The sequence below is a fragment of the Lutra lutra genome, chromosome 2, assembly GCF_902655055.1.
Source record: "Lutra lutra chromosome 2, mLutLut1.2, whole genome shotgun sequence".
Classification (NCBI taxonomy): domain Eukaryota; kingdom Metazoa; phylum Chordata; class Mammalia; order Carnivora; family Mustelidae; genus Lutra; species Lutra lutra.
The window spans coordinates 7,846,349-7,868,978 of NC_062279.1; the positions used below are offsets into that span (position 1 = coordinate 7,846,349).

Sequence of the window (22,630 nt, forward strand, 5' to 3'; positions counted from 1 at the left end):
CTAACTCCAAAAAATGCTGAGCCTCTGTGGGTAAAAGCAGTTTTTCTGAGCGCCCCTCACACGGGGCCGACTTTCCGAGAGAGCTTCCTCTTCCCTCCTTTCCCTCTCCGTCTCCACGAAGACCTCGTGTGGTACTCAGGCCACCACCTGGAGCAGACTGAGGGACAGTGGGAAGTGACCCTGCGGGGAAACTCGGGGAAAAACCTATTTCTGTGCAGGCGGCAGACCCAAATTTGAAAGCAGTTTCTAACAATATTTAAATACCTGATGGGAGCAATAGGATGTACCGCATGGAATGAAAATATTTGGTGATATGTGTTCCATTTACATGTGACTTGGGTAATGAAAGTAGAGACAGGGAAAATGGTCCCTTGAAATAGAATCAGAAATAAAAGGAGGCTTTTACACGTGAGGCAGGAGAGACTCAGGAGAATGCATCTAAGCCTGCTAGTGTAAAACGAGAAAGGGAGAAGGCCCTCATGGGAAGGAACTTCTTACTTCGCTGGCTAGGTGTCTGTCCTCTTGTCTCAGCCCTTGCCCTCGCCCCTCATACTGAGCCCCCGGGGCGTTTCTCTCTGGCCCTCTGCTCCCTCCCTTCCTCTGCTTCCTCACTCTGTTCTCCCCTCAGTTTTCTCTCCATGGAACCCTCAACATTTCTGTGGCCGCACCCATCGCCTCCGCGGTGGTTTTCATACTCAGGCATCACTCCCGTGGCCGGCCAGAGTCTGGCCTCAGCTCCATGGGCTCAACATGAAAACCTTGTCCTCCTCAAATCTGCTGCTTCTCCTGTGTGCTCTCTTTCTTTTGATTGTGTCATTCTATTTCTGTCACCCAGAATCACACGATCAGGGTCCTGATTAAGTGTTCTTCTGACTGCCATAGTTAGGGTCTGCCCTAACTCCCTCCTGCCTCAGCCCTGTGTCTGGTCACCTGATCTCTGCATCTCTGTTCTTCTGCTCCATCCCCTTCCTGCTGTGGCATCTGCCTCCTGGCAGCTCCCATCAGCACCACCCTTCCTCGGTACCCTTCGGACCCCCCACTGTCCATCACAGAGCTTCCAGATCCTTAGTCTTACATTAAAGGTCTGCAAAAACAGGGCTCCGACCACGCCTCCCCTGCACCTTCTCTGTCCTCCACTCTGGCCAAACTGAATTACTCGTGCCCCCCCCTCCCCCCGTACCTGTGGAAGCTTTCCCTCTCTCAGCGTCCCTCCACTGCTTACCTTGGTTTTTCTCCTCATTCTCTGGCACTGCTTTGTTTATAGCAGATCACCCAAATGACTGCACAGATGAAGTCCTATCAAGTGCAGATTTGTAGACAGGGAAGCCAGAGTGTTTAAGGAATTCATTTTGGATCTAGCCACATTGTCAGTAAAAATTTTAAGTTTAGTCATTTGGGGTTAAAGAACATGAAAAGCTACTAGTCAATTTGAGATAATATTTCTACAGTGTTAGACATGCGTGTGTATGGGGGGAGAGTTTTACCTTTTTCCTCACCAAGTCTTATCATGTCCCAGCAGAATGATTACAATTAGCCGGAATAACCAGAAAATGCACGTTACAGAATGGCTTCCTTAACCCTTACTTCATCTCTAAGGTCTTGTGTTCTGTTTCTATCTCCCAAACAGCTTTTACTTTTAAATTTCAGCTAACTGGTTCCTTGGAAAACCCACTGAGTTCGTAACTTATTAAAGAAACTAGGACTAGTAATTATTTATCTAAGGCTTCCTAATTAATACTAATCATATCTCTTTTCCAGTTTTCTCTACAGAGATGTGATGGATCCCTGATGTCACTGTTTTGCGGCTTTTTCTCACACATGTCTGTCTTTAAAGAATTGCAGTCCTCATGTCCATTCCTTTCCACCAAGTTGACATTCTTCTCTTGCTATTCTCCCACTTGCTTTCTTACTCCCCTAATATTCACTTTTAATTCAGACGTGAGTGGTACCACACAGCAGCCTTGCGGGACCGGTACATGACATTGCTTGGCTCGTTTCTCCTTTCTCCACAGTTCGCTTGTTCCTTCCTTTGTTTACCCACTTTTTGCAAGTTTTACATTTTATTTTTCAAGTTTGTATTTAAATCTCATTAACCTTCAGTGTAATATTAGTTTCAGGCGTACTGTGTAATGATTCAGCACTTCTGTACGTCACCCCCGTGCTCCTCACGACCAGTGTCCCCCTTCCTCCCTGCCCCCCATTTCGCCCATCCCCCCAAAGCCTCCCTTGCGGTTCATTCATTCATCTGCTCACTCAGACCGTCATCCAACTGGCACTTACCGAACATCTTTGACTTCAGGGCACTTAAACGCGCACACGAGCTCACACACGCACACCTTCGTGTATACACACGTATTTTTGAGCAGTTGTTAAATCTGAAATTGCAGTTATTTAAAGCACATTTGCTTTTTTGATATCTTAGTCTTGGGTGCCAGATGTTAATTTCTGTTTCACATGTTTCAGTCAGCTGTTAAAGTGTCGGGCGGTGTCAGTGCCTTTAAAAATTGAGCACCTTTCGGAGGAGTTGGATGCGTGGAGAGCTTGCACACAGTCCATCAGCCGGTGAGTGGAGATGATGGAAAAATTGGAATGCGGAGGTATTACTTCATATTATAGACAAACTTGGTGAAAATGTGGATTGACTCTTAATTTTAGCCAAATAATGCATCTTGGTTTGTTCAGCGTATATTTGGTGATAGTTTACAATCCTGTTCTTTTCTGTCTTGTCAAAGCCCTTCACTTTACTACAAATCAAGTCTAAGTTGCCATCATTTCTAAAGGGGGACCAAATAATCCTTACAGACTGTTTCTGATTTAAACCTTAATAATTTTACAAAAATGAAAATGTAATATCTGTTGAAAATATAGATCATCGGAAGAGTCTGCCTATACACCCCCTTCTGATTCACAAAAAATGGTTTATGCAACTTTACTAAAGAGACTAGAACAAGAACCACTCAGAGGAATTGTTGGACCAGATTACGTGACTGGATCAAATCTGCCCAGTCATTCTGATATCCACATCTCTTGTCTTACGGGATTAAAAATCCAGGTACAGCCTAATGTAAGGCATAAATTGTTCATTTCCATTGTTTTCATGTGTTTCATTATTTTTAAAAATATGGTCTTAAAATAAGCATAATCTGAATAAGAGGAGGTACCTATGAAGAGGACTGATGCCTTAGTGAGAAGATACACCCTTAATGCTCTACGGTTAGCTTAAATGGTCTCTCCTCCAAATACATTCAGAGAGATGGTTGTTGTATTATTATCGTGAAAGCAATTCATGTAACAGGTGTACTGAGTGACAAATGTTTAAAAATACATGTAGATCATATCCTTTTTTTTTTTTTGTAGATCATATCCTTAGGGAAATTAAATAAGGGAAACAAAGCCAGTCAACATAGTTATAAATGATCATATCGCAATAGATTAAAATTAACTTTATAGTCTCCATTTGTATTTTATAAACACAAGAAATTAAGAACTGGCATATGTATATTATTGATATACATGCTCTTATATTGGCTTACTGAATTTTTCAACAATTACAAATTATTGGGATCAATCATGAGGGATAGCTAATCCCTAAGGAAGGTCCCTAGTGTACAATCAGAAGTAATGATGGGGAGTGACACCTCCCAGTGCCCCATTTCTAGGGCAAGTGGAGACGCCTTCATGGTCTCAGAGCCAGGCCAGGTGGAAGTGTCCACATGGAACAACAAGCCGCGTCCACACAGACTGTGGATTGAAGCTATAGTACAGACACAAAGAACACCACTTCCCAGAAAAACATTCACATTTTACACAGTGGATTCTTTATTTCTAATGGAATGTGACTTATTACATTTCTATTACGATATGCCAGGCCAGTGGGGACAGTCCAAAAAGCAGACAGGACATTCAGTTGTGTGCATGCTTTTTTATCCACTTATGTTCAGAGATAATCAAAGCAGTGAATTCAGTAACTTATAATTAAGAGCAAAATCATCATGCAATTTTTAGAATATATCTTCAGTGCTACTCACTGCCCTCCCCGTGCCATTCCTAGTCCTTCCTTCGTATACCTGGCGCACCTTCCTGTTCACTTCTCCCCTTCAGGTTCTTTTTCTCCATTCCATCTGCAGTAGCCGAATGACCTAGCAGAGAGGCTGCCTTACCTCTCTGCACCCAGACCTGAAGTAGGAGAGAACCTACTCATTATCATCTAGCACTAATGTAAATGGGGTGTTTCCCTCCCAGGATCTTTGTCTTTTGATAGAAATCACTGTTCTGGTTCTAACTGTGAGATGTCACTTGTCTTTGAGTAGGAAGCAGTCTACTTCACATGACGGGTTTTCCAACGTCTACACATGATTTAGTGATTTGAAGTCATGATCAAAAATCTGCTCACTCTAGAAAAGAATTAAGAACATTAGTTTTTAGTCCATTTTGTGTTTTTGAAATCATGCTTTTCTTTCTGAGAGCTGGGAGAAATAGATTAAAAGGTTTTTTTTGAATTCGGTTCTTCAGAACTACCCTTGACAAAGTACCTGAAGTAACTGAATCATAAATACGCTTTTACATCATACGATTGACATGATTTTAAATTGTGTATAACATACACAGCAGTATGTTTTTTATCTTCTGGAGAGGAGTTTCAGGGCTTCTGGCTTAAATAGTTTCCCCAGCTGTATTGATGTAGGCTATATGAGTGAAATAGCGAAGTGTATTTAAGTCTATTTAAGCATATATACTTTTATAAAATGTTAACTTTGTGTTAGTTAATGGATTAGCAATACCTTTGTCATAGGTAGCACTACTCTATTCAGAGAATTCTGATTATAAAACCAAATTCTATTTTGAAAGACATCCGGGCATAATATTAAGATATTTAAAATTTTTTCTATATTTTGGAGTAGTTCAAAAAATCTGACTTTTCTCGTATTTTAAAAATTTTCTATTAGCATTGTCTGAATACTGCCAGTGTTTTTTCTTTTTAAGGGATTCTGTTTCTGGAAGTTTATAAGCACATTGCAAATTTATAATCCCATCTTTTCTTTCCTCAACTCTGTGTACAGGGCCCTGTATATTTCCTTGAAGATGGGAAATCCACTATCTCACTGAATGACGCTTTGATGTGGGCAAAGGTGAACCCATTCTCACCATTAGGGACTGGAATACGACTCAACCCATTTTGACAGAAAGTTTTTCTCCTTGTTTTTTTTTTTTTTAAAGACCTTTTGTGGGTTAGTATTACTTTAGCCTTTGTTGTCCAAGAGCCAAAGGTTGAGGGGAGCGGGGATGGTGGGGAATGAGAGTTGACTTTATAAATTAACTTCAAATAATAAAATATTTATATGATTTCACGGAAAAATAGATGTGTCCTCTATAAAATAGAATAGCCATATTAGGGAGAAAGATAATATTTAAATTATAAAAGGCTGAAGTATATAAAAGAGCATATATAAGTTTCATAAAGTTACCAAAGTTTCATAAAAGTACCAAAATATTATATTGTTGAAACATTGAAACTTATTAAATAATGTAACACCCACAATAGTGCTGGACATAGAATAAGTACTTACTGAATATTGGAATGACTGTTTTGACATATCAAAATGTAAGGTATGTATGACAGACCTTCAAGTTAACCAACACCCATACTGTCCTCTGTAAAATATATAGTAAACCAGTCATTTCAGTTCATATTTAATAAGTTTCCAGTAATGAGTTTGATATGTATCAATAAATGGACACACAGTCAAAATACTTCCGAGTTTTATTATTTTTTAAAGAAAGCATTACCAAGTCTTTTGAACTGAAAGTAAATGTCGAGTCTATAAGCATAATAAAAATTGAGGAGTAAAAAACACAAATGCAGTTAAATCTGTATGAGAATTTACAGGTATGTGATAATAGTTTTTATTACCATTTAATATTTACAGTAATTTCTAATTGATTTATATTAACTCTATAACATAATTTATTTGAAAAAATTAGCTTCAAAGAAATTTCTGTAAGTACATATTAGTTGAAATTTGGGGTATATTATAAACTCAAGTTTTTTTTAAATATTAAAAGAGCAAAACTACTTAAAAAAAAAAAAAGCCTGAGAAATGACTGCAAGTATTTCAGTTGCACTAGAATTCTCACTCAGAGGTCTATGAAATTAATGCATTACTGGGAAGAACGGTACTTTGATACTCAGACTGTTTTACAGAATTTATAATATAGATGTTTTTGTCTTATTACAGAGTGTGTTCCTATAATTAGAATAATTGTGGTTTTTATTATCTTTAAATTTGTTGCACTTAATTTTAAAATTTTCTTTAACAAGATTCTTAAAACAGTAAATAATATATATTATGTATATATCTATTGCATTGACCAGCTCTGTCAAAAAGATGTTACGGGCCTAAATTCTATTTTATAAAAAAAATTTAATGAACATATAGAAGAGAATGTATGCAGTACATCAAAAGTATGAAACTTTTTTTAATCCTTAGTGATAGGCATAACTCAAAATTTTTTAGATGAGGCGGATTTTTCATTAGCATGTATGTAGTAAAATCTTTTCATTCATATATAGCAGTTGAACTCCTACTATAATTCTCCTTATTTTTGTTTTAAAATAGATTAAGAAGCCTATATTTTGTGCTTTAACTGCTTTAAAAGATCCACTGACTGTAAGTTATACATATATAAATGATTGTTTCCTTCTTCATTTTAAATGAATGCAGGAAAATATTTTATGTATAAACTATGAAAAATTCATATAACTCTTTAGCACATGAAGACAATAGAGGAGTAACCCAATTTGTGTCTAAAATCTAAATTGGATTGATTCAAGTACAAATCTGTTATTCTGACTTCTACAGTGTTCTATACCTTATTACCAGTTATAACTATGAATTCCTCATGGAACTGTGTCATTTGACCATGTCAGTTTGCATCTCTTGTGCCTTAATATGAAAAACAAAGCAATTTTTTAAATTTATAGAAGGTTTTCTATTGTTAAATTTCATATGTATGAAACCCAAATAATATGAACTTATTTTACTACTAAGAAAATGTCTATATTACTGATGTGTACAAATTATTTTCCAAGTTTAATTATGCTTTTATGAAAGAAGTCTCATTAGACAATGGTTTTAATAGCATTGGAAAAATATTTTGCCTATAAGAATTACCAGATGGTTAACACAGTTGCGACATCAAAATGAGTTATATCTTGTGAAAATATGATTTTCATGTCAATCAAAATTTATATATATTTATTGTCTATATTTCCATGAAATCATCCAGAGGTGTTCAGGAACATCATCACAGTAAAGCAATGACTTTTATTTTGTTGTCCTTATAATAGGAAGATTGACACTTTTTCAGTCTTAAGTCAAGAGGCATTCTGAATATAGTAAAGCCTCACCAATTGTTTATAAAACTTAGGGTTTCTTATTTAGTGTAGCAGTAATACAGAAGATATCTTCATTGTCAGCTCTTACTAAGTTTTTATTGTGCCATATCTCTGAAACATTTATTCCTAAAGTAACTGATGAAAGTACTTTTATGCTAAATTTAAATACCATAGGATTGTGCTTAATGTGGCCTGTAGTTATCTAGATTTTTATGTATATAGGTATGAATGTATTTCAGGTCCCCTGAATTTCAATAAATGCCGCATTAAAACCAGACATGACAGAGTTAACTGCTAAGATGAGCATCAGTATTGTCCTCCAAACCACCACCGAGAGAACACTGTTTCTCCATAAAGGCCGGGTCTGAGTCATCAGAGATGTGAAGGGCTTGAGCTACCAAGTGACTACCTTACTTGGAAACCTAAAAAATCACTTTGGACTGTCAGGAGGAGGATTCCCCAGGAAAAACTGACACAATAAACCCTAAACTAATGAATACTAACAGCGTATCCAGAGCCTTCCGTTCGTGATAAGTGTTCTGTGGATTGGAAACTCTCCTAGAGGAGGCGCTCTAGCTCCTAGAAAAGCTCCTTGCTTCCTTCTGCCACAGATCGCTGGTGAAGCAAATGGCCTTCCTCAGATCCGCCTGTAGTGTTGGCCTCTCAATACAACTCCTCTTCAGGAAGCTCTTGAAGCTGCCGATGCCTGCTACCTTCATGTTCTTACGCACTCTGAAGTGAAACTTGTAAGACAAGCTCATCTTTTCCACAGCTCTCCAAAGGCCCCGCAGGAGTCCTGGGAACTTACCATAGTCAGGCCATGAGTGATTAGCTTTTTCAGGAGATTGAACATATGGTCGAGAGAAGAAAAAAGAAACTTTTAAAATGACTGTTTATCCAAATCTAATCCTTCTCTCTGGATCTTTTCCCCTGCCAAGGTTCAGAAGACTTGTTCCTATAACCCTTTTCTAAGGAACTATATTTTATGGGTTGAAAGTTATTCTCATAATCTTCTACTTTAGATTTGTCCCATTAGAACGCAAGGTTCACAGATAAATAACCTATAGCTGGTAAGATAGGCATTTAAACTATACCCTTTACCTCAGATAAAACTGGATTCTAAACACACTCCCAAGAAGTAATCCTATTTCATTGGGGGTCTCTTTACTTTCTTTTACTAAATATTACCTGCCCCAAAATGTGAAATTAAACTGGGAAGTCTCTGGAGATAGAAATTCTAATAAAGCCAAGCCTTCAAAAATGCAGAACCACTGACAAGAGTTTAGCTGGAAATTGACAGGCACGTCATGGGATTCCGCATTCGAAATACTCCTGTGGGTTGGAAGTCGCAAATGAAACTGTTAATGAGATAGCATAAAGGTATGAATAATTCCCATTGAAGAAAAATGTCTGCCTGTGAATATAAAATTGTAAGAAGGTAAGAAATATCATTATTCTTTTTTTTTTTTAAAGATTTTTTTTTTTAAATTTATTTGTCAGAGAGAGAGGGAGAGAGAGCAAGCACAGGCGGACAGAATGGCAGGCAGAGGCAGAGGGAGAAGCAGGCTCCCCGCCAAGCAAGGAGCCCAATGCGGGACTCGATCCCAGGACGCTGGGATCATGACCTGAGCCGAAGGCAGCTGCTTGACCAACTGAGCCACCCAGGCGTCCCAAGAAATATCATTATTCTTTCAAGATATCAGCTCGCTTTGGTTTCCTTCTACTGAAATTATGAGGAGTGGAAGCAACCAGTAGGAAATGTTTAATTGACCTGAATGATTTGCTAAACACCAGAACCAAATTCCAAGTGAAGCACAATTTTCCTTTCCCACCACTCACTATCAAAAGGGACACCTATTTTTAAAAAATGTTTCAAGCCAGGCTATTTATGGGGGTAAACAAGGTTCTCTGTGGGCCAGTGTATAATAATAATCATTCAGAATAAATTTGTTTATAAATGCATGTGATGTGTGAATATATATCAGGCAAAGTAGTAGCTCTTTTCATTTCTAATGAGGAAAATGTATTGCAAAGTAGACTCACCATTCCTACAGGATTTATGAGAAATAACTTTTACTTGTCATGGTGAATTATGTTAAACTGTACCTTTAAAATTATTCTTGCTCATTCTGTGTTATTTGATTTTGTATTTTTAACAGTAACTGCACGGGTATTTAATAAATGGTTGTTGAATTGAAAAAGCATGTTCTTCAGCCCGATTATGGATGAGACACCACTTTAATTTACTAATATATCCAAGACTAGGTAATTCTGTCCCCTTAATGTGGCAGGAGATGGTGGCATCGCTTCTTCAAAGCCATTAGATGGGTACTTTTCAAGCTTATTTTTCCTCGTTTCTGATAGATTTCCTGGCAGATTCAAAAGAACGTCTTCCAGCTTGCTTCACACACGTTTCTTAAGTGGATTGCCACCAGCACCTGTATTTCCTGGAATATTTAAATAAACAACATTAAATTCAGTTTGTGGTTATTAGATATTTGCACAACGATCAGTGTTTCTAACACGTGAAACTTGCAGAAGGCTGGGCAGCAGGCTGAGCGCAGGTTCATCCAAATGCCTGGTGAACAGAATATTTAAAGCATGCGTGAGAGTAGCCGTAAGTAAAAAATCTGAATGTCACCCATTTCCAAAAGTCATTAGCCACGCCTAAAATAGCCAGGGCTGATTTGGGTGTATCTGACACCAGATATGCCTCAGTTATTTTTGGACGTCGCTTATGAAAGCAGCTGAGGCAACAGTGCCGTGATTTTCAAACAGTGCCGAGGTTTGGCAGACACACAGAGTTCATCGTTGAGTTTCTGGAACTCGGCACTGAAGCCTCCAAGCTGCCCAGACTCAGTTCGAATGAGAGGAGCCAGTGACACCTAAGAAATCCGCTCCCCCCAACCCCCAGCTGGTCTCATATTTGCTAGATGTGAGGTTTAGGAAAACAAATGGAAGAATTTAAGTGTTAAAGAAAACAAAACAAAACAAAAAAGTAATGACCAATCTAGCAATTTTCACCACCTCTCAGATCATTAGAAGCTTTTCAGATGAATGGCCTGTGGTTTCAGTGTCATGTGCACGCAATCTTAGATGGTAAACTGGGGCCCAGTTCCTGTGGTCTAGTTCTGCTTCTCCTTCCACTGACTTTCAAATTCTGGGAGCTGACCTGAGCTTACCACTCTGCTCTTTTATGAGAAACAACTGAAAAAGGAGGAGAGTGGGGAGATGGGGTAACCCACAGGAGAGGGGAATGATGGGCATGAAGGGGGGCACATGATGTGAGGAGAACTGGGTGTTATACACAACTAGTGAATCACTGAACACCACACCAAAAACGAACGATGTACTATATGCTGGCTAACTGAATTTAAATTAAAAAAAGAAACAACTGAAATGGAATCCCTTGAATGAATTTGGGAAGAAAATAAAATTGAGCAAAACAGCTCTCATCCGTATAATTACCAAAGTCTGTTTGATTTGCTCCTTACTTTCCATTCTGCTTAGATTAAGAGAATCCAGGTATCTGGAATAGGACTGAGAGACGTAAAAAGACAAAAGCCTGTTTCTTCTCATCCTGATCTGCCCTGAAAACCCCCATAGGCCCATCATCCGCTTTTAAAAGGATAGAAAAAGACCACCGAAGTGAAGAAAAAGAGAGCACTGAGAGGATAAAATGGGGGAGAAGTTATTCATAGCGGCACATACATGATTCAAATTGTAAAAGCAGGAATCCACTCTACTCGGGAGTTCTGATCTGAAATAATGATAGCATTATTTTTCCAAAAAGTCCTATGTGACCTTGAAGTTTTTCTGAAAAGAAAACAGAAATGAGGAATGCTCTTTAGCAATTCAAGTCCTGGGAGGCATCATTTTCTCAAATACGGACCCTTTGCATCTGTTTCTCACACTGGAAGGAAGCCCTGCTGCAACTCTGTCCTTCTGCCGTTTCTCTGCAGGTCCCAAAGCAAGTGGTCCTGTGCTTCCCCGGCCCCAGTCAGGTCCAAGCAGCTGGAGGGGTTCACGAGCAAGTGAACCCAAAGCGCCCCGTGCAGGCTACCCCCCCAACCCACACCGACTGGGCCTCAGCCTGCTGGGGCTTCCACTGCAGGCCTCCCTATGGGCAGGAGGTTTTTACAGGGTGAAGGAGAGGCTGTGGGCCCAGAATCTGAGGGTGAAACTATGGATACATTTTTTTTTTTTTTCATAGAAACATCATTAACTCACTCTGTTGGGTTCTGTCGTGCTGAGTTCCATGCCTCAGGCATGTGAGGAGTTGGAGGTTTTCACGGCCTGGCCTAATGTCTAGATGTTAAGTGCGCCCTGAGAAATGGTAGCTCTAGCAGGCCGTTAGCTAGAGAGTGACATGTGATCAAATAGAGCTTGGAAAACACTCGATTGGTACCTCTGCTCTTTAATATTTACAATGCACATTAGCATATAAAAGGCTCTGTGAAATCCTAAGTTGAAAGGAAGGAATCTGTTGACATTGCTTTTCCAGACCTTATGTAAATAAAGACCTTTTTTTTCTCCCATGAAATCCCTTAGCATGGTAGAAAGCATCCCCTGTAGCAGATGTCCCCAAATATCTTCCATCAAAGGCCTGACAGCCAATATTTCAGGCTTCGTGGTAGGTTTGTCAGATAAAAGATGAACCCTCAGTTAAATCTGAATTTCAGATAAACTGAATAATTTTTAATAAATATATGTCCTCAACATGTCCCCAGAATTATTAGTTGTATTGGTTCTGTCTGTCTGTATTCGCTAAGTCTAGAAACTTCTTTGTGGGCAACGCCGGGCCGTGACGGGGCTGTGACTGGGCTCTGCTGTTGGGCGAAATGTGCCGCAGACAAGGCATAAAGAACAGGCGTGGCCAGCTTCCAATACAACGTTATTTATGGACGTGGAAATTTGAATTTTATATAATGTTCTTCTGTCAGGAAATATCACTTTTCTTTTGATATATTTTTTTCAGCCACAGATGAATGTGAAAGCCATCCTTAACTTGCAGGCTGTGTAAAAACAGGCAGGATACTGGCTTGGGCCTGTGGGTTGTGGTTTGCCATGCTATCAGTGCTTTCTGAACTACCGGGGTTTAAACAAGTGGCTTCTCATGATACAACTGCTGGGGAAATTAAGGCATGCATGTTTCCTTTGCTGCCTTGAGACGATCTGTCACCCCTGCTAGAGAACTGGGCTTTGAGCTCTGCCGATGAGCCCTGCCTGTTCCAGACTCACCTGCCTCTGAGAAATCATAGCAGAAATGATGGTGCTTAGCAGAACCCGGGGCCCTCCCATCTGTCAAAAGAATAGCAGCCTAGCAACCCTACGCACAGTGGTAGACTGACGGCCTAGACCAACATTTTAACTACTTTTTGAAATGTAAAGGAACAAAGTAGAAACAGTCATTTAACTGGTAACAAGTTAAAAATAACAACTCACGTAAAACAGGAGCAACGCCTTCCCTCGAAATCATGGCCTTGTGCTTGCACCCAGACACTTGGGGAGGAAGACGACTGAGAGTACGTTCTCCCACTGTTGGTTTGACCTCAAACCATTCTAGAAAATATGAGTACAGAAACTCTTGGTTAGAAATTCACTACGGCCATGGCCAAAATAAGACACCACAGTTTACAAATTGGGCAAATTCTTTAGACGCCTCTTTAATCATCGTCTTAAGAGTGGTGTGGAAAGGGAGGTTATTAGACCTTTCCCCACATTGTCCATACCTCTGAGCCACAAAATAGTTGCTTTAAAGACAATATATTTGTGTTCCTATTGGTTTCTTAATAAGTTTTTTTTAATAATAATATGTATACAGAAAAGTGGTCAAATCATGTGTTTGCAGTCTATCAGATTTTTGGAATGAATACACGTGGGGTGTATTATTAGTACAAATCCTCTGCTTATCCCTCCCATACAGCACCCTAAAAAGAGAACACTGTATTGACTTCTGTCATAACAGGTGAGATGATATTTTTATATTTCATGCATGTTTTTATATTTCATATAACAAAATCATACAGGATTTATTTCATTTTTCAAAACTGTTTATACTATAAAAAGAGTGACTTAAAATTACTTCTATGTTTCCTACATTTCTCATTAAATCTATAAACTATCACACTTGGGCATTAATTTCCCTGTGCTTCTAAATATCACTTACCCCTCCTCTGTAGCCCCCAACCTTCACTGAGGCTTGAAGAAGAGTCTAAGGTAATTTCTACTCATCAGTCAGACCCTGTTGGTGCTCTATACAGCTCTGGTCAGTAACATTCTCAGACCTATAATTATCATAGTTAATTACTTTGAGCTTAAAATCAGGAGTCTCAAAAATCAAGACTGGTGAGAATAGAATATTGTTCAAGAATCTGAAGGGTTGAAGTGGTCCATAGCTAAAGGGAAATTGGTCAAAGAAAGACAAGAGAGATAAAGGTTAGCTTTGCACAAAGAGGGACATTCAAAGAGAAAATTAAATAGTTGTGTTTTGTTCTAGAAATCCCAACTAGAGCCAATGAGAAGCAAAAATGGTGAGATCGACTAAAGGTAAGCAAATGTTAGGTATAAAGAATAATTGTATCTGTTTTGTGGTATTAAAAAAATAACTTGACAAATAAAATGCTGAAGAGTGGTAGGGGGCTGGCCAGGAGTCATCGGTGTCATAGTGTTTTAGGGTCCTTATAGTTAGAGAAAGTAAAGATATTAATTTCAGATTAGGATAAATTTACATGTTAAAATGTTTAGGGTGGCACTAAAAAGAGTAGAAATTTAAAATTTTCCAAAGTAGTAGGGATCAGGTGTGGGGGGAGTCTTTTAAAAAAATTTAATCTGAAAGAAAAGATAGGTGAGACAAAAACAAGAAACAGAAAAAGAAAGCAAAGACCATGAAATAATATGATAGATGTGAATGCAAATGTAACAGTAGGCAGTTCTACTGAATTCATAACATTTAAAGTCACAGTCAATGAAATAACAAAGATCCATGCAACAGGATACTTCAAAGATGAATTGCAAGACTTGCTTTAGCAAGTGTCAGCACTTACTGTAAAGCAATAGTAACTAAGACAGTGTGGTGTTGCAGTCGCACAGGGGTAGACAAGACCAGCAAGTGCCCGGAAACAGGCCCATATATATAAAGAAACTGGAAACATTTGAGACATGAGGGTGTTACGAACCAGTGAGAAAAGAACAAGATTGTTCAAGAGATGGTCTGCAATAGAACTTGTTCTCCATTTCATTTGCAGACAAATTCAGATCTTAAGAGACTAACCCCTTACCAGATCTATGCTTTGCAAACATTTTTTTTTCCATTTTATAGGTTCCTTTTTCACTCTTGTTTTCTTTTTTATGTGGAAGCCTTTTTGATAGAATCCCATGTTTGTTTTGCTTTTGTTTCTTGTGCTTCAGATGTCATCTCCAAAAAATCATTGCCAATGCCAGTGTCAAGAAAGTTTTTTCCTGTGTACTCTTCTAGTTGTTTTATGGCTTCGGGTCTTATGTTTAAGAACTGTTCTGGTCTTATGCTGGGGTGTGCGGTAAGGGTCCAATCTCATTCTTCCTACAAATGCATTTCCAATTTTCTCAGCATGATTTGTTGAGATTATCTTTTCCCCATTGTGTGTTTTTGGCATCCTTATTGAAGATCAAGTGTCTGTAAATGCATGGATGTATTTCTGGACTTGCCATTTTGTTTCATTGGTCTATATGTTTTTATGCCAGTATCTTACTATTTTAATTACTATAGCTTTGTATTACAGTGTGAAATCAGGAAGTGTGATGCCTCCAGCTTTGTTCTTCTTTCTCAAAATTGCTTTTGGCTTTTTGGGTTCTTTTTTGTTTCCATAGGAATTCAGGATTGTTTTTTCTATTTCTGTAAAGACTACCATTGAAATTTTGCAAGCTTGCTTTGAATCTATAGATCAATTGGGTAGTATAGATATTTTAACAATATTAATTCTTCTAATCCATGAACATGGGATGTCTTTCCATTTATCTGTCTTCTTTTATTTCCTTCACCAATGTTTTATAATTCATAATGTTTAACTATGTAAAATGTAATATCCAAAACATATAAGGACTCATACAGTTCAATAGTGGACAAAACAAATAACCCAACTAAAAACTGGGTAAAGGACCTGAGCAGACATTTCTCAAAATAAGGAATACAGGAGCACTGCCTGTCTTGATTAGTGGAGTGTGTGACTCTCAATCTTGGGGTTATGAGTTTGAGCCCCATGTTGAGTGTAGATCGTACTTAAAAATACAGTCTTTTGGGGCACCTGGGTGGCTCAGTGGGTTAAAGAATCTACCTTCAGCTCAGGTCATGATCCCAGGGTCCTGGGATCAAGCCCCGCATCCGGCTCTCTGCTCAGCAGGGACCCTGCTTCCCCCCTCCACCCCCACTCTGCCTGCTTCTGCCTACCTGTGATCTCTGTCTGTCAAATAAATAAATAAAATATTTTTAAAAAATAAAGTCTTTTAAAAAACAAGATATACAAATGGCCAACAGATATTTAAAGAGGTACTCAACATCACTAATCATGATCAGTAATTAGGGAAATGCAATCAAAACCACAGTAATATATCATCATACACCTGTTAGAATCACTATTATCAAAAAAGACAAAATATAAAAAGTGTTGGTGAGAATGTGGAAGAAAAGAGAATGTGGAAAAAAAGAAAATTTACATTCTGTTGGCAGAATGTAAATTTGTACAGCCATTATGGAAAATAGTATAAAGACCCAAAATTAAAAATAGAAATACTGTATGATCCAACAATACCATTTCTGGGTATATATCCAAAGGAAATGAAATCAGTATTTCAGAGAGGTATCTGTACCATGTTCATTGCAACATTATTCATAGTAGCCAAAGATATGGAGATGTCCAAAATGCATGAATGTATAAAGAAAATGCAGTATGAATGTGTACACACACACACACACACACACACACACACACACACACAAAATGGAATATTAATCAGCCTTTATGCTAAATGAAATACGCCAGACATGGAAAAACAAATACTGCATGATTTCACTTCTAGGTGGACTCAAAAATAGAGTCAAAGGAGCAGAGAGTAGAATGGTAATGTCCAGGGATTGGGGGGAAGGGGACCTGGGGAGATGCTGGTCAAAGGTATGCAAGATGGATAAATTCTGCAGGTCTAATATACAGCATGGTGACTACAGTTAATAGTGTATTGTGTACTTGAAATTTCCTAAGAGTGTTGATCCTAAGCATACTCACCATACCAAGCAAACAAAGAAAAAAAGAAAAAAGAAGGAAACAAAGAAAATGACAATCATGTGAGACGATGGATATGTTTGATTGCAGTGATTATACAAGTATATGTACATCAAAACATGAAGTTGTACACCTTAAATATATATACTTTCTATTTGTCAATTATAACTCAATAAAATTGAAAAAAATCTTAAAAGTGAAAGGCTAACATAGCAACAATTTTCTAGATATGTCTCCTGAGGCAAGGGAAATAAAAACAAAATAAACTATTGGGACTACATCAAAATAAAAAGCTTCTGCACAGTGAAGGAAACAATCAATAAAACTAAAAGGCCATCTGTGGAATGGGAGAAGATATTTGCAAATGACATATGTGATAAACGGTCAGTATCCAAAAAATATAAAGAACTTATACAACTCAACACCCCAAAAAAATCCAATTTAAAAATAGGCAGAAGACATAAACAGACATTTCTTCAAAGAAGACATCCGGATGGTCAACAGATACACGAAAAGATGCTCAACATCACTCATTATCAGGGAAATGCAAATCAAAATTACAATGAGATACCATTTCACACCTGTCAGAATCACTAAAATCAACGACACAAGAAAGAAGTGTTGGTGAGCATGTGGAGAAAAAGACACCCTCAGGCACTGTCGGTGGGAATGCAAACTCATGCAGCCACTGTGGAAAACAATATGGAGCTTCCTTAAAAACAGAACCACCCAACAATCCAGTAATCATGCTATTGGGTATTTACAGAAAGAATACAAAAACACTAATTCAAAGAAACTAATATACTTCCGTGTTTATTGCAGCATTATTTACTCTAGCTAAACTATGGAAGCAGCCCAGGTGTCCATCGATAAATGAATAAAGAAGAGGTAGTATGTGTGTGTACGTAAATAATGGAATTTTACTCAACCGTAAAAATGAATGAAATCTTGCCATTTACAACAATGTGGATGAAGCTAGAGAGTACAACGCTAAGCCAAATAAATCAGAGAAAGACAAATACCGTATGATTTCCCTCATATGTGGACTTTAAGAAACAAAACAATTAAGCAAGGGAAAAAAAGAGCAGCAAACCAAAAAACAGACTGTTAACTCTAGAGAACAAACTGAAGGTTACCAGAGGCAGGTGGATGGGGGGGGATGGGCGTAGTAGGTGATGGGGATGAAGGTGTGCACTTGTGATGAGCACTGGGCGACATGTGGAGGTGTTGAATGACTATATTGTACACCTGAAACTAATACAACACTGTATGCTAACTTTACTGGAATTGAAAATTAAAAAATAAAAGGGAAGGGCTAAATAAACTTCAGGAAATTTAAATATAGGAGAATTTTTTTTTATAACCCCATGATGCCAACAGTATTAACCATGAAGTTTGTATTTGTTTTTCATTTCTGCCATAACAAATTTCCATAAATTTGGTGACTTACAAACAACAGCCATTTTTATCTCAGAGTATAGAAATCTGAGAGCTTCTTTTAGAGTCTCACCGGGCTGAAATCAAGGTGTTGGCAGGGCGGCATTCCTTCTGGAAGCCCTGGGGATGAATCCTCTCCCATGCTCATTCGGGTTTTTGGCAGAATGTGATTCCTTGCATCTCTAGGTTCAAAGTCGCTATCTGGTTGCTGGCTATCCCCAAGGTTGTTCTTCGCTCTTTGAGGCCACGCCCCTACCTTCCTGTGGTCTCTGAATGGCCCCAGCAACAAGAGAAGGTTGAGGCCCTCTCACACTTCAGATCACTCCTATTTCCTCTTCTGCCTCGTTGCTCGATTCCACTTGGAGAAAGATCTCTGCTTTTAAGTGCTCCTGTGATTAGACTGGACCCACTGAGTAGCCCAGCATTAACTCCCTACTTCAAGGTCTGCAGCTTCTGCAAAGCCTCTTTTGCCATGTTATGCCACATATTCACAGGTGCCGGGGCCTTGGGCATGAACAAGAATGGGAACCCCATTCTGCCTACTACAAAGATGGATAGAATCTAAATTAAGAAATATACATGAATGAAATTAAGAACATAAATTGTGTGCATGAATTGTTTTTTTTTTTTTTTTTTAACATCAAGGATATTATAAACAAAGGTGGCGCGAGAGTGGTCACTCTCAGAGGGAACTATGGAGAGTCCAGTCAGGACGACACCGGCAGAATGTGAAGGTATCGATAACGTGTCACGTCATAGAGCATAAAGGAGGGATACAGAAACGTTGAACCATTGTCGTCTTTAAATTGTACATACACATTAGATGCATGCATGGATGACAAAAGTCACAGCAAAATTTGAATGTTTAAGAGACATACAAAAGAATATGAACATAAAATTCCACAACAGGATTAATAACCTCAATTCTTTCTCTACTCACAAATTCATGAGTGGAACCAGAAGTGAGAGCAAATCAAGGAAGAGGAACAAAAAATGACAGGCAATGGCAGATGAACAAAGTAACGGAGAACAAAATGCAATATACCCAACTCACAGTTAGGGTGAAGTGACAGTTACTGCTCTCCTTTCCTTCCAGGGACTAGAGAGAAAATGGCTCTTCAGAAAATTGGGGTTCAAAAGAGAGGAATCCTAATGACTACAGCTACCTTATTCCCTAATGGTTTGGATGCCATGGTCATGATGAAGTCACTACATGCTGGAATCAAGGACTAAAAAAATTCCAGGACTTCCAGGACACGAGTGGTGTTAGAAAAGAAAGAGAGAGAGAGAAAGTTTACTTGCCATCTGTTGGGACTCCGATGGCAAATGCTCTGGATGCTTTGAGAATATTTCAGTGATACCTCTGGAAGGTTGCCGAGGGTTACCCCAATCTGCCTTGCCTTACCTTACCCAATCTACGCCTGGAAGCTACTACAGAAAGGATAACACTGACCATAGAATAAAGAGCATCTAGAGTGAATCATGGTAGTCAGGCTTTTCCTGTAGTACTTATATCCTGATGAAGTCTTAAATATTCCCATCTTCTTTAGTAACCATAATGCTATGTGAACTTCTTATTTCCCACAAATTTTATGCGAACACTTTCACTAGCATTTTTCTTCAAAGTATTAATATACTAGGTTAAGCTATGCTTGCATTAGAAAAATTATTACATAGGGGTGCCTGGGTGGCTCAGTAGGTTAAAGCCTCTGCCTTCGGCTCAGGTCATGATCTCAGGGTCTTGGGATAGGGTCCTGGGATCAGCCCTGCTTGGGTTCTCTGCTCAGCAGGGAGCCTGCTTCCCCCTCTCTCTCTGCCTGCCTCTCTGCCTCCTTGTGATCTCTGTCAAATAAATAAATAAAATCTTTTTTAAAAAAAGAAAAATTATTACATAAACCACTCCAATGATAATAAATCATTCCACTGCTAGCATAAAGTAGCTATTTTCCCTTTAAGCCAGTGACAGCGAAAGAAGAAATGAGACAGACAACAACCAGCTTTTCTTTCATCTGTACTCAAGTATAGCTTCATTAAGTTGGGAAGAACTCAACTATTTCCAAGGAAAACTTACTTGGATTCAATTTTCTGCTCAGTTTTCTTTGCAACATTTGTAAAAGCAAGAGGAACTCTACTTTAAGTTCATTGCTGAGTATGTTGGGATTGCTTATCATTTCGGATAACCTGATGTTATTTTTAATCGACTTTGAAGCTGTAGACCGAGGAACCAGGGGCAAATGCATCTGGTAACTGTAGTCCGTGAAATTCACGAGGTCGTCCTGGATGCTTTTAATTCTGGAAACAAAAAATGAAGAACTGTCGACAAGCCACATTTTCGTAACGAGACTGATATTATAAAATTTTCATCTTAAACTGTATTGCTAGAAAAATTCCGAATGACTTACTCTCGATGTGTTAACAAGGTATAAACCTCTTGGATCAGGATTTCAGGTACGCCAGCTTTGCAATGAATTGTTCCATGGATTAGCTCCTTAGATAATTTAAATTTTTTTCTTGCCAGGAACTTTAATAGTAGAAAGAAAGTATTTTCATTATAAGAAGTTCTATACAAATCTCCAATTACAATGAATTCATTTAAATCCCCCTTTTGTCTCTCAACTATTTTTTTGGTGTTTAACATGTTAATTATTAAAAAATATTATTCTTCAGGAAGAAAACCAATTATTCTGTTCCATTCCAATTTGAAATGAGTATGCTCAGTTTCATAAGTGACACTTGACAAATTTTAATAACATTCTTTTCAATTACAGAGAGATGAGCAGCCAACTCCATCACACAACCACACCCACACGTTGTAGATATCCAAGAGGTCAGGAGTACACCTTTAAAGACACAAAATTCTTAACAAAGTGTGAGTGACTGCGAACTTACCTGCTCCAACTGTGCCCAGTTATCCAACTTGACTTTCAAAGAAGTTCCATTTTCAAAGGATGACAATTTAAGGTCCCAGGGATAATATATAGTGAATATTTCTGCAATCAGGAAACCATTTGAAAAATCCCTGATCCATACGTAGATAGCATTAAGGAAATGAAATAAAATGTAGTTACTTTAACAGTTGTAGTATTTTATAATCAATTAAGACCGATTAAATGAATATTCCATACTGATGGCAAATAACAAAAAATTACATTTGTTGGATCAGTGCTCTGAGGAAGATTTGCTATGGAATAGAGTTTTGATAAGATTAGATACACACCAGAGGCTTTGGCGTCCTTTTTATGAACCCATACTGTTAGTCTGTATTGAATCTGCATTTTAACAAGATCCCTAGGTGATTCCTAGGCACATTGAAAATTTCAGGCACATCTTTATTAAGAAATATTGAAATTAGTAAACCAGAGTCCTTGACTGCAAAAAAATGTGATCGTCTTCCTATTTGTGGAAGTTAGTTCGCATTCCCAGAGCAGGTATTAACTGCCTGTTAGGTTCGGGGTGGCTGACTGAAGGAGACAGACGCCGTCCGAAGGGTAAACTGATCCCCACAGGTGTTAGTTGATGTCCAGCGTCTCTAGAGAAAGAGGCTTGACTGTTGAAATGTTTTTGTGGACACCGAGGCGCTCTACATTAGCCTAAGTCTGAACTGTGATGATTGACTGAACGGGTAAATGGGTGGATGCGTCCTCGTGTGTGGTGTGGACCCGCTCCCCAGAGCAGCAGGTGTATTTGTGCCGGTGTGCGCTGAGCCGGCAGAGGTCTGGGTCGGAAACCTAGACTGGGCGGAGCAGGCAAGCTGAGTGGGGCGGTCCCTGAGCGGCGACGGGGCAGGAGGGGCAAGGGGGTCGTCCGTGGGTCCCCGGGATGCTCAGGCCAGTGTAGGCGGCTCGCTCCTGCACCTGTTGACGTTCCTGGGGAAGAAAGTGAGATCGAGGCCCTGGAGCCAGCGCAGAACCGACCGAGACAGGCGGGAGCTCTTCGGTGGATGAGGATAGACCAGACATTTCTTAGGCTTCCCTCGGGTGGGAGCAGCTGGCTGTAGCGAAAATGACGGTGACTTGGGCAGGGCTGCCGCCGGCTGTATCAAAAACCCTCCTCCCAGGCCGGCGGCAGCCATGTCGCTTTCTAAGTTGCTAAGGCAACACCCGCGGCGGGGCGGGGCCTGCGGGGGTGAAGCCTCAGCGAGGCCGAGGGAACTCGGGGGTGGGGCGGGGCCTCGGCGCTGCTGGGCGGGGCCTGTGGTTGGGCGGGGCTTCAGTGGGGTGGGCGGGGGCCAAAGGGGGTCCCCCAGCTTGGGGAGCTGACGCTTGGGAATGGGGGACACGATCCCTGGCCTCATTGGGTGGACGCTTTCAATTTTGGTTGTGGTTAGACTCCTAACCAACTTGGAACTACCACCCAAACCCCTTGCTTGCCCTTATAAATTTACTTTTTTTTAAACATTGTGGTTTCAGCCCACAAAATAGGCTTGAAAAAGGCCTATTTTCAGTCAAGCATTTTGAGGAGGATGTGAAAAGTTTCCAGAAGACAAGGTCGGTTTTTGTTCAGAAATTGTCAGTGATAGGGTATTTGCTCCAAAACGCCAAAG

General features: G+C 39.3%; 2 protein-coding genes across 11 annotated transcripts in view; one reads left to right on the forward strand and one right to left on the reverse strand.

The window, feature by feature from the left end:
* The window catches only part of WDR17 (WD repeat domain 17), a 114,115-nt gene extending 105,173 nt beyond the window's left edge, over positions 1-8,942 (forward strand). For 5 of the 10 annotated variants that reach the window (XM_047714071.1, XM_047714114.1, XM_047714100.1 and 2 more), the window contains 3 exons: positions 2,464-2,562; positions 2,869-3,052; positions 5,061-6,073. In XM_047714071.1, coding sequence (XP_047570027.1) covers positions 2,464-2,562; positions 2,869-3,052; positions 5,061-5,180 — 403 coding nt within the window. In that variant the 3' untranslated portion in view covers positions 5,181-6,073. Of the gene's footprint in view, positions 1-2,463; positions 2,563-2,868; positions 3,053-5,060; positions 6,074-6,617 lie in introns of those variants that run through there. The other 5 variants (XM_047714081.1, XR_007124516.1, XR_007124518.1 and 2 more) reach the window with 5 other exon arrangements.
* A 146-nt stretch (positions 8,943-9,088) lies between these two features.
* On the reverse strand, positions 9,089-22,183 carry SPATA4 (spermatogenesis associated 4). Its single transcript, XM_047714146.1, is given in 7 exon segments — positions 9,089-9,808; positions 9,811-9,843; positions 12,842-12,958; positions 20,159-20,379; positions 20,490-20,608; positions 20,977-21,106; positions 21,942-22,183. Coding segments are annotated over 7 exon segments (909 nt in total). The 5' UTR covers positions 22,160-22,183; the 3' UTR covers positions 9,089-9,737.
* Between the last annotated feature and the right edge of the window lie 447 nt (positions 22,184-22,630).